At 41.8% G+C, this 16,362-nt stretch overlaps 1 protein-coding gene and 1 long non-coding RNA gene across 5 annotated transcripts in view; one reads left to right on the top strand and one right to left on the bottom strand.

Moving 5' to 3' along the window:
• LOC139823360 (uncharacterized) overlaps positions 1-16,362 on the bottom strand; it is a 72,342-nt gene that overhangs the window by 20,434 nt on the left and 35,546 nt on the right. The gene's annotated exons all lie outside the window — the stretch shown is intronic.
• LOC139823356 (uncharacterized) overlaps positions 1-16,362 on the top strand; it is a 298,137-nt gene that overhangs the window by 272,614 nt on the left and 9,161 nt on the right. For 2 of the 4 annotated variants that reach the window (XM_071795806.1, XM_071795809.1), the window contains exons 6-12: positions 6,558-6,719; positions 7,074-7,130; positions 10,859-10,925; positions 12,592-12,760; positions 12,942-13,170; positions 13,874-14,134; positions 16,002-16,100. In XM_071795806.1, coding sequence (XP_071651907.1) covers positions 6,558-6,719; positions 7,074-7,130; positions 10,859-10,925; positions 12,592-12,760; positions 12,942-13,170; positions 13,874-14,134; positions 16,002-16,100 — 1,044 coding nt within the window. The remainder of the gene's footprint in view (positions 1-6,557; positions 6,720-7,073; positions 7,131-10,858; positions 10,926-12,591; positions 12,761-12,941; positions 13,171-13,873; positions 14,135-16,001; positions 16,101-16,362) is intronic. The other 2 variants (XM_071795807.1, XM_071795808.1) reach the window with 2 other exon arrangements.

Below are 16,362 nucleotides of genomic sequence, written 5' to 3'. Positions count from 1 at the left end.
ATATGTTCGCTGCTGTCAGCGCGATATATTTGTCGCGTGAGATGTGCCTCGGGATTGAATTTTATTGAATAGTTCCAAATTTATATAATGCACCGTAGATTTTGCGATGCGCCAGATAATCTCGTGCCGCTGCTCCGTTCGTAAACCTTGCCCAAGATTCACTGCCGTGCAGTTCCCGCAAGCTCCATTTATCTTCTGGCACGTGATATGTGCGATATTGTACGCAGTTTCCAATACTTGTCGGAGCAACCAATCCCGTTTTGGAATATCTCATCCGAAACAAATAACCGGAATATTATGTATAGTTGAGCGACGTTTATAAGTTAATTAACACAAATCGATTTCTAATGATGCGAGCGTATTATAATCTTTATTAAAGAAAGAGTAACAAGCATAATAAGATAAATCGATTTTAAATGAAAATTTATCATGGTAGTTACTTGGTTAATTATGTTTGAAATTGGAGCGTACGAATGACTGATAAAAAAGAACCTAACTCACCTGAAAATAGTGTTAAGATCCGCTTTTTATATATGTAGAGCCACGTGAGACTACTTTTCTTTGCCGAGAAGCATGGAAAAGATAAACACGTCCCACTCTTACTTTTTCTCAGTTACTTTTATACGTCGACAACCTTTCCGTAGTGCCAATTTTCGCAGCGGACAGAAGGCAATCTCATTTCGTTTAACTGGCACCATCATTTCCGTGACCCGAATGTACCATTTGATTGTCAACGAGTTCGACTACGAGGTCAGAGAGAATTAAGTTCTACGCGTGCCATTCGATATATATATATTTATTCGAAAGTTCACAACTTCCCGGGTCACGCTGATAATACAAGGTCATCCTCGGTCTAGACATTCGATCAGTGTCAAATCCGACGACGCGTGTGCGGTCGGTCGCGAGGAAAGCGTCTGCGACCGCGGCACGTTTTACGTTTCAATTACTTCGATAATAGCCGCCCGTCTATGCGGTGGTGCACGCCGCGGTTTCGACGTGTTCGAAGTCGCTTCGTCCCATCGATAAACAGCGACCATTGGCGGCCACCGCAACGTACCCGCAACGGAGGTTCCTCCGGCTCCTCGCTTGCGTATGTATGTATGTGCACATTGATTCCGCGCCAGAGACCGTTACGTTTCTCTCTTTCTCTCTTCGCGGCCACCGCGCGGCGACCTCGTCCGCTGGGTGTTCGCTTTTACCTAAGTACCGTGATTACGCCCGTGACCGGAATCGAAAACTGGGTCCACCGTCACGTCGTATTGCAGTACGGAGTATGGAGAGTTGGGACTATCGCCAGCCTTACTTGGACGGAATTCCAAACAAGATCGGATCTCTTTCGCGGCACCATGTCTGTTTATCGAGACGGTCGTCGCTATTAGAATCGACGCAAGCTGAGAACTATCATGGATATCAAAATATAAGAAATAAAAAGCGTTCAAATTGTCGGAGATAGTCGCTATTGATGGCGTTTTCACGTTAAGAATAAATTATAAATATTTGCGAAGTGGTCGGTATTGATCTGCGATATCGATTAGCGAATGTCTTTCAGGAAAAGAAGATAATTTAAACTGCTAAAATTATCAATTTTTAAAAAATTATATTATTACATATGTATATTAACCAGAGTTGCAGATTTTGCAGAAGAATTAAAGGAGACAACCGTAGCCATAGCAACTCTCGTAATGTTCGATCTCGCGCCGAATAAATTTTACATATAGTAAACTCTTATCAGAATTGGATTGATATTAATATGTAATACGGGAGAGAGAAAGAGAGAGCGATAAATTAATATTAATTCATTAAATTACCTTTAAAAGCTGGACGCGATCCTGCATATTAATATACTTTCATAATCAAGTTATTTTAGTGATCCATAGCTATTTTAATCGAGCGCGCATGCATGTTCATTACACGTAACTTCGAAAACGATATTCTACACGCAGCTCCGTAGTTCAATCCGGTAGTAACCTTATTCGCGGGTTCTATGCCCTCCGGCGATCCGAGAGGATCCCACAAGCAGACGGATGAGCAAATTGCATATTATCCTATCCACGAAATCGCAAGCTGTATAATCGCGTTTTGCGTGTTATAACTTATAATTACTATATTAATAAATCTTCGACGTGCCTATTGACCGTGAACTTTCAGTGAGAAATTTAATTTTCTTCGACGGTCTTTTTAAAATAAAGTTGCGAAATTACAAAAGTCGTTTTATTAAGTTACATTGCACACAAAAGCTTACACAAGTTTTATTAAGTTACATTACACAAAAGCTTATAGTTAACGGCGCATTTTTCGAGAAGGTAAATTCAATCGCGCGCCGGTCTTACAGTACGTATACCTGTCTTTAATGTGATTTGAGAAGAATCGATAATTTGCATTCTCATTCACGTAAACCGCCGTAGGTTCCCGGGCTGTCCGCTTCTCTAACGCCTGAAACGCGATTATCGTGTTTCTCCGCGGAACGCGGCGTTATTACCGGGAAACAAATCGCAGCAGTTTAACGTCAGTGCCGTTACTCGACCGACCCGTGTTCGTAAATCAGGTTCGAATCCTGATAAGGGTCGCACGGCGATCCGGCAGAGGCGATCCCGGATGAGTCCCGCCAGCCCGCTCCGACGGGGAACCGACCACTGTCGTTGGGGCCGGCCGGCCGGCGAACGAAGGTCTCGAAGGTGCATTCCGTGCAACAGCCAGCGGGCCTGTTACGGCGATCCCGTGCCGCGGGGCGTTCCCCGGTAGGAGTCTACAGAGTTGGCTAGATGACCAGATTACAGGTTTCTCTCGGTACAGGAAGTCGTGAGATGCTTAATTGCGTTTGTCACGACGCTACGTGGCGGCACATCTGTCTCTCGGGTCTCGAGCGAGGTGCGGCGGCTCTCCTTTTCTTTTTTTCTCTCTTTTTCTCTCTCTCCGAGGCCACGTTGGGGCAATAACAATGCTGGGATAAATTAACCGGTAGGCGGCACGGCGCGGCTGACTGAGAGCGGCTATAAACCGATCCTGTAAGGAGAGTCCGCCCCAGGTGGCCAGTTAACTGCTTAGCCTTAAAAATATACACGCTGCTCTGACCCTTCTCCACCCTCGCGTCACCTCCTCCGCCTTTTCTCTTCTCGTGGCCTCCCTAACTGCTCATCGCGTTCGATCGCGCGCGAGCGGTCCATCCCCTCGAACACCATCTTTCGCTCGAACGAGCTAACACAGATCTTCCCGGCACGCACGCCGTACCGTTCCGCCATTTATCCCGAACTGTACGGACTGCGACGGGTTTATTGTGATTTACGTAACGGCGAAGGAGAACGATCGCTTAATCTTTCGCGCCCTACGCCGCGCCGCGCGCCGCTCCGCGTCGTCCTCCCGGAAGGGCCGGGAGAGTCGCGCAGGTCGGACGCTAACTGATGGAAATCAGCTGCGTACCAAGACGCGCGTTCGCGTACTCGCAATCGCAACATTTATTTCCAGACGAGATGTATTACCGTGTCGATCTCGCTGCGGTAGATGAATGGGCAAAATTGTTTCTCGGAGCGACTGCTATTTGTATCTGTACTACGTCGCGCGCGCTCCTTAGCTCGCGACGAGGCTTGGATGTAGGCGCAATGGGGATCTCCTCGTTATTATATGGAGTATTCGTTGCGTGTGATGATTAGCGTGGGAATCTGTCAGGCAGTTTAATATCTGTTCAATCGAGAACTCGTGCAAATTTTTGCGACGTTAAGCATCATTTTAAATTGTCTTGAAATATTTAAATTTTAGATTATAAATGCATAAATGAATATATTATGTTAAGGTAAATGTATCTATGTCTGGACATTTTTATCATTTTAGTCCTTAAATAAGTTATAACGTGAATTAAAATCAAAGAATTAAAGATAAAAATATTTTTCTTGTATTAAATTTTTATCTTTGATTTTAATTCGAGTTATACTTATTTAAAAACTAAAATGATAACAGTGTCCAGACATAGGTCTTAAGTGTTCCGGCATTGGTACATTTACCTCACTATCGAGTAATTAGAAGGAAAATAATAGCGTAGAAGAAAAGAGATATCGTAGTAAGAAAATGATCACGATAAATTACGAAACGCGGATGGTAGCGCAATGATATCAAATTACGGCACAATTCTAAGATAACTTTGTAAGACAAAGAGACATCGCGATATTTACTCATCTCTTCCATAGCATACCTATCATAAGAGACAATAATCCGCGATAACATCGTCGTATCATAAGATTACATATAGACTACCGTGAGAGATTCGCGGATAAAAGATGCGTTTTAAAAACGCATCTTCAGGGTTTTGGGATTTTCTTTAGTTATTCCGCCTCTTCGCCGTCCGCCTCCAGAAGAAAAAGTCAACATCACGCCGGTAAACAAGGGAACGACGTAAATTCTCAGCCTTGTCTCTAGGTATTATTCAAGCTTAGTGGATGCTACAGCCACGACCGTGGAGGAAGCTCAGTCTGCGAGCGCAAACAAACGGTTCTAATCCGTTTAACATAAATACCACGTGGTTTAATTAAATCGCGCACCGCAAGGTAATCGTCCCGGCGTTGTGTCTGCGGAACACGGCTTTTTCCTTCTTAGGCATCGAGATTACCGCGCGATGAGTCGATATTTGTTCGTATAACGGGACACTTCATCCGATGAAGGATATAAACTTGGAACTACGAAAAGAGATAGAGCTTAGAGAGGGAAAAAGGATAACTTTTTATGTTGACTTCTTACAGTGAAAAAAGAAACCAAGAGAATATGTAATTTTTCCAATTATAATAGATGTATAACCGATCAAATAACCGCTTTTTAAATAATAGAATATGGAATAGAGAGTACACTGCTTAGTAGAATTATTGGATTAACTCACAATCAGTTTTGTTTGCAAGTTAAGCAAGGTCTATATCTTTCTTTTAGCGCCTTCATTATCCGTATTCACGATATTCTAATCACGACTCTATTAACCACCTATAAAAATCGATAACTCATTAATTTCTAACGAGATACGTGAAGCGCACTAGTTTATACGAGTTCGTCTATATTAGCATATTAATACTTTTTTATGTGACTTATTCACAAATTCGTAATTTTAAAGTTTTATATTTAATTGATGAATTTTATGAGAATTCTACATATACGTAAATCTTTTAAAAAGGAATTACAAGAAACATAATAAAAAAGAATAGGTACAAGAAGCTGAGCCTTGTTAAAAAAAAAATAATTTTGTGTGTAAATAAATTAATAATGTTCACAATGCTTTACAATTTTAACTTTTAACGCACATTTTTAATAAGAAATATTCAATAATATAGAATTGTAGTGCAATCGATATTACAAACAAATCTTCTCGGTTATCTCTGTACCACTTCAGTATATAACAATGTCTTGAAGACACTGTGTGAAATAATTTCTAGGCCGCATTTACAAAGTGTCAACGCGATAATTTTCATCTTTAACCATTCCTCTACAGCGATGGTTCGTTGTAAGACGATGTTACAGCAATAACGAAAACGACGACGACGACGACGGTGAAGACGCGCTTAAAATAGTAAGGAAAGGGAGATGAATTTCCCTACTCAGGCTAATCTCGTAGAAGAGGTGGTCCTTTGTAAATACTTTGAGGGCTTTGTCTTCAAGTTACCGCGGGAACGAAACTCTCAGGCTTCTACTTAATCATTCGACTAACGCAGCGCTCGTAATATCGCCCGTTTCGCCCGCACGATTAGAATCTCGCGTTACGTTTTTCCAAAATACACGACGTCGTGTATTTCCTCTTTTTCCCTCCCTCTCTTCTTCTTTCACTCTCATCCCGCGGGGACTGAAGAACGAGAAATTGACGATCTCCATGGCGACTCTCGCCGCGTCCTGAATATCTTATGCACGAGCCCCATTAGCGACAGGAACGTCGCGAGAATAAATGGCAGCCGCTTTTAAGGAGCTCGACATTCTATAGAATAGGAGATGCTCTATGAAAGGGAATGCTACATCTCTCTACGAAAATGTATCCGCACGGAAGGAGGATTTGCGCGACGATCGCAGTGAACTATTGCGTGAATCTCTACAAACGATCATTTGTAATCAATGTGCTGACTGCGATTATGACTCTCATCATTTTACAACGTTCGCATAAATTTAATTCTCCGCGTAAATTTGCGTATGATTACATTGTAGAGGAGGAGATGAATATACAGATAATAGATAAAAGATAAAAAGGGGCAAAAATTTGAGAGAAAAAGAAAGTCACTGAGATGTGACTTTAATTTTTTCCAGATTAATATAAAAATTTTTAATACGCAATATCTTTTTATGTAAAGTTTTATTTATAATACCGGTTTATATATTTTATTTGCTTTAAAACCTATTAAGCAAAAAAACAACTTGTGTGTTTTATATGTTTCTATCTTCTCTGTCTTATATATAAGATAAAACAGGAAAAAATTGAATCAGATAATTGGGAAATATTATACTCTTTGACAATATTCAGTTAATTAATGATAATCACGTTACAGTAATAATAATCACGTTTGCCTCAATAATTTCAATTGTGCTTTATTTTCTTTTTACAGGTAGACACACCTGACAGTGTTCTGCAAAGCGGTTTGGGTCTCGGCCCCGACATGGGACACACGATTCTTCGTTCGATGGTGGATCCTCGAGATTACGATCGACTAAGGTACCTACAGATGAACGGCGGTCAACCAAATAGTTTCGAAGAAACCATTCACAGGGTAAATCATATTTTATTTCATTTTATTTATATTTTGCAAGATATGTCGTTTAAAACCATTAAATATATATGTATTTATTTAAGTAATAAGATTTAAAGCATTTTTCTCGCCTGTTATTTTCTTCAGTACCCCAGATAACTCTTAAATATTTTTTATTAAAAAGTAAAGATGGATAATACATAATAAGTTTCCGTTCGAATTCTTGAGCGAAAGCTATGCTTGCTCTTATACAATCGTGATTCTTGATTTTACTTGGAATGCTTGGAAGTCACTCTCGCGAGAAAGTCGCTTTACCGTCGATAAAACCTTTTTAAACGAAACTTAAGAACGCTTCCATCCCCTTGCATTTTTCAGCTGAAAGTTCAAGAGGCGCTGCGAAAGAAAGAGCGGTTTCACAAAGAGCACGAAGAGGTAAGTGCACATCTTGAATCCATCTCTATCGCCCAATTCCATAATGAAATTTTTGTCTTTGGTTTTCGCTAACAAACTTATTTGTAATTCGCGGGAGTGGGAGGACACTAATGCCAAAAATTGCCAACGTTTGCAAATGGGGAGAGTTTTGTTCTCGTTTCCGTTCCTTTTAAATTGCCAAATGGCGCTTCCATGAAGGATATATCTCACCGCATTTCGCGCGAGCACTCACGTCCCGCGTTTCGCGCGCGCGAGCGACAATTTTCGTTATCGTACGTAGCCGATCGCGATAAGGACGCGGCGCGGTGTCTTATCGCGATTAAACCAACCCGTGCGCGCGCGCCACGGCACGTTTATTTTCTTCCCGCAATTCCCCCCCTGTACGTTGCCTGGATCATCGGCAACCCTCTTCTTGTCGTTCGACTGATATTGGCCCTGGGAGCCAGTGGCCTTATCCGATACAATCCTGCCTCCCGCATCGGAATTCTCGCAGGACGAAATTTGCATGTATGTGCTATCACCAAGACCTCGACTCTCGCCCTACGTATCGTCGTCGACCCCCACCGTTTCACATACGCGCGAGCTCGTCCTCCCCCCCCCCCCTCACGTCGTATCCTTCGCTATACTAACCCCCTTCTTCGGACTGTCTTTCGCCAACTCGATACCTCTTATTATGCAAAGTAGCCAGATCAACGTGATATCATCATAATCGTCAATGCGTACCGTGCACGTTGCGTCGTGAATTCCTTATGCACGATCTCTCGCGATATACGCGTACGGGTTTTTCGTGCTTTTCTTATTTTCCGCCGCGTGGTTTCGCATCGTTATGCCTGTCCAACATGAAAATTTCTGCGTCATTTCTTGCTTTGTGTGTGCAATCGCCGATTTCGTCGTGTTTATAATGTAGTTTACGCTATTTATCACTGATAATATTTGGTTTATAGTTGCTTAATTAAAATAAAGCAAAGAGTAGTTAATTAATGCGCGGAATATTAAACGATGAAATTTGATGAACGCTGGACTTGAAGATTTCAGTAAAACGTAGAAAGCTGCGAGAATGATTAAGATAGAATAACTTCTCGCGATAAAATCGATTAGCTAACTTTCAACGAAGGGTCTATGAAAATTTTAATAAACAACTCTTTTCATTATTCTTTTCACGATCTGATCTCTTCTAAGATTAACTTTGATCAATAATACCCTTTCCTTGTCGATTTTTAATAATAATCCTCGGAGAAGTATTTATCATCGTTAATTTATCTGCGGTATAGAAATATACATAAAGGAGACAGGACAGACTAAATTAACTACTTGAAAGGGACACTCCGGGGTAATGTCGCGCGCGCGCGGCTTTATTAAAAAATTAACTCCGTTAAAAAGTTAGCCGCACGTGTCGTATAAAAATTGAAGTCTTCTCTCCTCAGTTTCTCTTATCTTCACAGTTCATCTTATCTACGATGCTATTATTTGCTGGTCATGTTCTGGTCATCGCAATTTTTGATAAGAGAATTGAATTTTTGACAGCTACGCAGGGATATAAAAAATTTTTATTGCTATTTATAAGGTGTATATAAATGCAAGGGTATATCTTGAACATATAGAACTTTTCTCTAAAATTAAGTTTTATGTCGGTAAATAACATTCTTTTATTCTTTTCCGAATTTGAAATAAAATTCATTTTAATTTTAATTTTTCATTAGTATCAAGATATTTAATGTTGTGTTTAGTCAAATTTTTACTAAAATAAAATAGACTTGAAATTGACCGAAAAAATTTTCTCTACGTAGAAAATAACACGTACAACAGACACGGAATATATCCTGCAAATTCCAAAGATAAAAAATTCTCCAAATTCCCAGTAATGAGGGAAAAGTGGCGGTTTCAACGTAAACGGGACCGTTTCGATGCAATCATGTGTATTATACGCGCGGCTCATGCATAAGCGGGCACACGCGTTGCTTCACGCAAGAGAATACTCGAGCATTACACACGCCCCGCACGTAACAACATCGAGAGTAACGCCGCAGCGTCGCAGCGCAGCTTGCAGCTCGTTACGTGTGTCGCGTATCCTCGAAAATCTCTCTCCCCATATGAAAGGATACTCTCTCTCTCCTTTACCATCGCAGCTTGTCAAAAACTGCCCATTACAGGGAAGGTCGCGCGCGTAAAAGTGGACGGCGACGGCGCGAACGTCGTAACTAGGCGCACGAGCCGGGAGTTTTAATTACGCGAACGTAAGCTTCGCGGAATTCTGCGAAAGTTTTAAGAAGAGGGGACGCGAGAAAGGATTGCTTGAAATTGCCAAAAACCGGCGGCGTCACGGACCGCGCAGCGGATCGGGGTGAGAATGAGAAAAGGGCGGAGATATCGGAGGAGAACCGTTGGAAGAAATAAAGCGGCCATCTTCCTTTGAGGCTGCGAGCAATATGGAAATAAAGGTCGCTATCCGTGTAAAAGTTTTAGTGCCACCTCTACCTTCGCGGGGGTTTATTGCTCTCTAGAGAATCTCTTTCTTTCTCTTCCTGGCCCTCTCCTCCTTCCTGTTCTTCTCCCTCGCTTTGGCCTCTACACTTCGGTTCGGTAAGGACCGACACAGCCGCGGGCGACCACCTCGACAACCTCCTCCTCTTCCTCATCTTCTTCCGCCCCGACTGCTATTCCGGTCTTTTTTCTCGCCCAGGAAACAACCTTCGACCGGGCTGTCCCCTCATCAGGACATTACGTCTGCAACATCCTGACCGATAATCGCTTTTCGTTTTATTCCACCGATTATCGAGGACTCGCGGTCGTCGACCGTAGAAAAACGACGCGCGATATATGTACACAGTAGTTCTCTTCGCTTTATCCTTTCTTTCATCTCTTCCCCTCTCGCCGTACGGCCGCGCAGATCTCAAAAACATCGATGGTGGTCCAACACGAGCCGGATAACGGCGATTATCCACCGTGAAAGAACCCGCGCATGTAAGTTCCCGGTAATACCATTTAGATTACACGTGATTACGCTACCGGTGTGGCAGGGCATCTCCCGGTATGAAATTCAGTTCCTTAGGCGCGCCATTACTTCAATTAGTTACTTACGTAGAAACGCAATTTGCGTGGAAGCGATACTTGAACGTACTACAAAGTTTAATGAAAGATTCTGACTGTATTTGAATATAACATTTTATAGACTTCATAGTAATATGCACGTCGGAGACTTCAGGGATTAAATTTAATCATTGCACTTAAACTTTACAAACTTAATATAACAAGAAGACGTAAAAATCAACTTGCAAGTATTTTTGCGTGATGAGAGAAATCTCAGGTAATGAGATCCTTCTGTATCGATTATATATCGGACCATTATTTTCGTTTAATCATACGAACCATCATATACCTTCATATAATATAATCTTCAAGAATATCTAAGAGCGTGCCTTTAATGGCAACTCGAAAATTAATAGCTTCCGTTCATTTCTCATTAGATAACTAATGAGAAGAACACATTTTCCAATAATATAAAATTATTTTGTCCTAGCACGATTTTTAAATCGGCGATTTAGCGATGTGTATATTCTGCGATCAATTTTTCAAGCGCCTCTATAACCGTCGATACTCGCGAGACCACGCTGAAATCGACGAAAGCAATTCCGCGGTATGCAAACACCAAAGCGAACGCGGCTAATAGCAGTTTTAATCACAATGCCGGATAAACGTTTACTCACGACGTCGACATTGTACTGTTTCAGATACTGAGGGATATCCGGCAGGGTTTAATGCAGCTAGGACGAGACGGACGGGGTCAGCTCCCTGGGGGTAAGTACATCAAGGACTAACCTCCAGCTAGTTGTCGCCTCGTCTCCCCGCGACCTGTAACCCGGCCCTTTCTTACACCCTATATATCCGTATAGGTCTCGCGCGTACATATACCTGCGCGCGGCAATGTGCGACCGTGTGCGTGAACGTTGAACAAAACGCGCACGTGCCAGCTGGTATGAGAATCGACTCCCAAATGCCTGACACCTCGTATGTGTAGCTGCTCCACTCTCTCGCGAGACTCATTTTGAGCATTCGTTTCCTGATGGCTCCCCTCGTAGTCTTTTTCACGAAATCTCGCTCCCCGTAGCCTCAGCAGCTTTTTACGATAAAACGGAGGCGCACCGGAATGATACCCACGCCTCCCAAAAAGGCGCTTGCTCGGGAAAAGAAGAAAAAGCTTTTTTGCTACACGGTTTGTTGAATTAACATTGAATGTTGAAAAAAGAATAGAATAAAATATAAACAATAATGCGTGTTGAAATGCAATAAGAAACATTAGATATCTAAGAGGCTAGATTGCATGTAAGAAAATTACATGATTTATGTTATTACTAAAGAAAATTTATTAAAATGTAAAATGAAAAATTATTCGATTGTATTTAACTATTATGTTTATTAAATACACAGAGGATAATTACAATTAATTCATTATTATTTTTTTTAAACGATAATATTTGTTAACGTTAACCGTATGTTTATGTTACATTAGTTTATATCCTTATTAGTTTTTAGCCTTATTAGTTATATTATTATAACGAAATATATGCTCGCGGCAAAAGGAAATAAATAATGTAATTGTAGTAAAAGCTTGTTTCATAACACAATATTGATATTTATTTATATTGTATTAAAAATATCGGGGAAATTCTCAAACGTTTAAAATTGAACAATGAAACAAAGAAGTACTTATGAAACTAATAACGTATGAATTTATACAATAGAGAATAATTAAGGATAGAGGGTAATTACAATAAGCCGCTAATGTAATATTTCACATATTCCAGCATGAATAGAAAATGCTCTATGCTCTTTATTGTCGATTTATCATCACTGCGGTTTTATTTCCTATATTTACAAAGCTGCTATGGTACGATCGCGTCGCGAAACCCCTCGCATACGCGAGCTAATCTCGTTATTGTTAGTACCCGCCATCTTCATTTTCCCTCTCTTTGCTACCTCTGTCTCTCTTCCTTCACATAATCGCATGCACGCTTGTCATTCTCAAGTTTCTATACCAAAAGAGGATCTAAATTCTTCAGTCTGCTATCCTTAAACGTAATTTAACTCAGCATTCATGATTAATATTTAATATCCGATCCTATAATCGCCAGTATATTTCCGAAGATTTTGTTAAGACGTAATACACAAACATTCATTTATCCATAAAAAATTGTTTAAATCTTGCAATATTTATTTTTTTACGATATTCTTCTAATATCTTCGATTTAAAATGTTTTCTTCTTTATATATATATATATAATGCTGTCTTTTAACATTATTAAATTCAGAATTATCAAAATTATTCTATCGCTGAGTTTTTGCAAAATTTAATGAATACCATACGTACAAAAATTAATGATGTTTTCCGTTATTTCAATTTTTAATCGAAAATTGAAAATGTCAATTTCAATGTTCGCAAGTCAGAGGACAATACAATTCACAGATGATACGTACATGTATGACGAAGACGCGCGATGCGGAGGTGCAGGTGGTTTAGGTCCCGGACCAGGCGGTCATTGGTATGACGAACCACCTTATGAATCGGATCCCGAAGACTTTCTTATGGGGGCTAGTGGCGGTCCGGTACCTACCGCGACCATCCAGAATGGAAGGTAACGTTTTCGTAATTTAAAATAAAAAAAATGACGTGAAATCTTGGCATTATTACCGTGGATACAAATTTGAGCCTGATATCGTTTGACAGCTTATTGTCAGACCTAAGCATAGTAATTGTGAATCATGAAAAATATATAGATTTTTCCATTACGATTAAATAATACGATCGAACATCAGGGTGTGTTTCACGCTGAATATGAGGCCGGAAAATCGAGGCGAGGGTGTAATCTCTCTTCGAACAGCCGGCGATATCAGTTTGCCACGCGATCGTTCGAGGAAAGGTGCGACGTCGACGATGCGGGGTCTCATCGTTCCTCAGGGTCACAATAATCCGCCGACGATTATACCCTTAACGCATTCAAGGGCTTCTCGTGAGAGCGGAGATTACGCGAGTAGCGACGTGCAGGTAAGTCCACCGTCATCGAGCAACAATCCGGGCAACTATCGCGCGCATCACTTTGTAAACCTTTGCAACTGCAAACATTGTCGTGTTGATGCGGAAATTCCTTTGCTGCTTGCACAGTCAAGTTATATACCGTCTTACGTGCTTTAATATCTTAGTACAGGCGACGGAAAGTTTTAGTAAATAACCAGCCAGCCAATGCCTTAGAGATAAAGCTCGGTGATATGTTTTGTGATGCGTTTTTGTAACTTCTTATTCACGTAGTCTTGACAAAGTGAACAAAATAACATATGCTACCCCGCCTCACGATTCTGTCGCTCGAAATTACCGAATCACCGTGCCCCAAAGTAAGTCACGAACCTCGTTAAGTCGCGGGTAATATTATTGCGACGAGGCCGTAATATCGAAGGACCGAATCCAGTCTGGATAAATCCCGTTAGATCGTAGCCGTCACTCCATAACGGAATTACATTAAGTCACTGCGTTGCGATAAGCGCACCACGCAAGAGGACGCGCGGGTATTGTCGGGTTCTCTTAGTCCCTTCGCCCAAGTTCGATCTCCCCCGTGAGAAGCGCAGATCCGACGCCGCTCGGATCTCCCCATGGGCGTACATCCCGGGGGGGTTGGAGGGGAACGGTCGGGGCGCCTATACCTTCTCTCGCGGGCGTACGTCACGGCGTGATTTATTTAATTTTGGGGCTGCAGAGTGTGAGCTCGAGACTGTCGACTGTGTCGGTGGACACGAGTAGGAGCGACCAGCCTCCGGTGGGCGGTCGCCACCCCGATCGGCCGGAGCATCACCACGAGCACCGTCACAACCATCGCCATCATCACGAACATCACCACTCGGTCTCACCCCGACCCAATCAGCGTCACCCCGCCGCCACTAGCACGACCGTTACCAACACCGTCACCGACGCAACGTCACCGCAAAGCAACGCGCAACGCCGCCCGGTTCCCAGATATGTTCGTATCTGCCGAATCTATGGATGACGTAGCTCTCTCCCTATCACCTCTCCCGCAGGCACCACCCAGGCGTTTCCATAACTACTAACCCACCTGTGTGTACGCTTGTCCGGCGCGTGACGTACGCGCTCGGTTCGTATTACATTTATGCCGGGCATCTTCGGAAACGGGAGACGGGAGAGTATTCCGGTTGATTAGATGCGGCGAATGTGAGGGTACTCGTATTCGTGAATATAGATTTTTCGTTCGGTTTTCTTACGCGCGTCAGATAGCGGGATTTCCTCACGCAGGAATCGCGTCGTGATGGCCGATCACTATACGTAACGGCTGCTACACGTTTGAGAGAGATGTTGCTGTTCTCCGGTCAGTTTCCGGTGTGTTGCCTCGGTGAATCCAGGCACCGAGAGCCACTCGATCCATACGGATCCGTCGGACGGGCGGACAATGAGAATCCGCGAGATTTACGGATTGTTTGCGAGGAATCGAGTGCGACGGCTCGACGATGCAGCGGCTGCGTTGAAATCACGTCGAATCTACCAGTTTCCTCGTCCGCCGAGCAAACGTTATTCTTCGTCGACTTCGCAAACTTGATAACGATCGGATACCACTTTCGCGGTAGAGCCTCGGCATTTACCAGCATCTTGTTTGAACTGCCGGGATATGTGCTTTTTTAATAATTCTTTCTCGTTCTTTTTCGTCGATCGATGTTTATACGTATCATGATAAAGATAAAATATCGCAGCTTATTATTGTAAAAATATATGAAATATATAAGAAATAGAAATTTTAAAATAAAGTTTGTGGTACAGAGATCAATCGTTAAGATATTAAAAATTAGAAATTACATGAGATTGTATTTGAAAATATTTAATTTTTTTAAATTTATAACAAAAGGATTCTTGTCACACAGATCTCGAGTTCTAATAATATTATAAAAAATAATTGAACGATGAAAGTACGATTCTGATAAAGATGACACCTTTAAAAATTTTGTCGAAGCATGTTTGCGCTTTACACACGTCTATATATATCATTTGTATCTTTACTGTAGTTCAATCGTGATAGTTGAGCGTGCAACATTATAATAATCGTGCTTGACGTTTAAGCAAAAACTGGAGAACCTCATAATCTGATCAGAGGCACCAGAATAAGGTGCCTCATTTCCTGCTCTGACGCCTACACAGCACTGACAGCCTCTATGTGTATAAATAATACTCACACACTGACACGCCAATATTAAGTATATCACTAACCCATCTAAACCGGCGTAGCCTGCATACGCTATTTATTTTCTCATGTAACACGCAACCCCCCGCTCTATTGATATATCGAGTGTATAACGTCGTTAACACGTCGTGTGTTATACTTATATACTTAACTGACTCATGTATATCTGCTGCTACTATTTAGTTTATCGCGAAAGTTGCCTCGAAAAAAATATTAAACACAAAATAAACTATGTGCATTTTTTTATATTTTACAGATAGCCTAACGTTAATATTTTGAAAATTATTTTATCTTGAAATTGTTCATATATGAAGTTGTGATATTGTTTGCATCTAGTTATCTCTACATCTAAACACCAATCGCACATTATATAAAAACACTTTCGAGGCGGCTCTCGCGCTTGCACGTACGATATAATATTTTTTACATTGGATACTGCGTATCTTCATACCTCTGTGCCTCTCACACCTGCTCTACCACCGGTGACAGTCTCGTGTCCGATATTACCTAGCGATATTGCCCGTAACCGTGTTGCCCTGTTTAACAGCATCCGCGCGCTATTAGATCCATCATAGTATGTCCGCTTTTCCCTTTCGTATTTGGTCATTAGAACTGTTTCTGCGAGGTGTCAATATTTTAGAGTCGGAGTAGCGGCGAGGAGGGACTATCGCCGAGCCAGAGTAGCGACTATGAGGATCAAGAAGAACTCGAGAGTCAACACTCGGCCGCCGTGCATACAGTACGTAACGTATGAGAGTAGTCCTTTGAGAAAACGTGCAGATTCTATTTCCACTTTTTTTCCCCGTCCGCACCATTTCCCCTTCTTCGCCAGTTCTACGCGTATACTCAGATGCATGGCACTCCTCAGTCACTATTATACGAGTAGATACAGGCGGCGCGTCCAAACAGTACGATAACCAAGAAAAACATGCCTGTGCACACAACTGTCACTGACGGGCAATTAGTAAAATTACGAAGTATTGCTTTGTCCTTCCGTTCTT

This window comes from Temnothorax longispinosus, chromosome 12 (assembly GCF_030848805.1).
Source record: "Temnothorax longispinosus isolate EJ_2023e chromosome 12, Tlon_JGU_v1, whole genome shotgun sequence".
NCBI lineage: Eukaryota > Metazoa > Arthropoda > Insecta > Hymenoptera > Formicidae > Temnothorax > Temnothorax longispinosus.
This window is presented reverse-complemented; position numbering and strand designations above follow the sequence as displayed.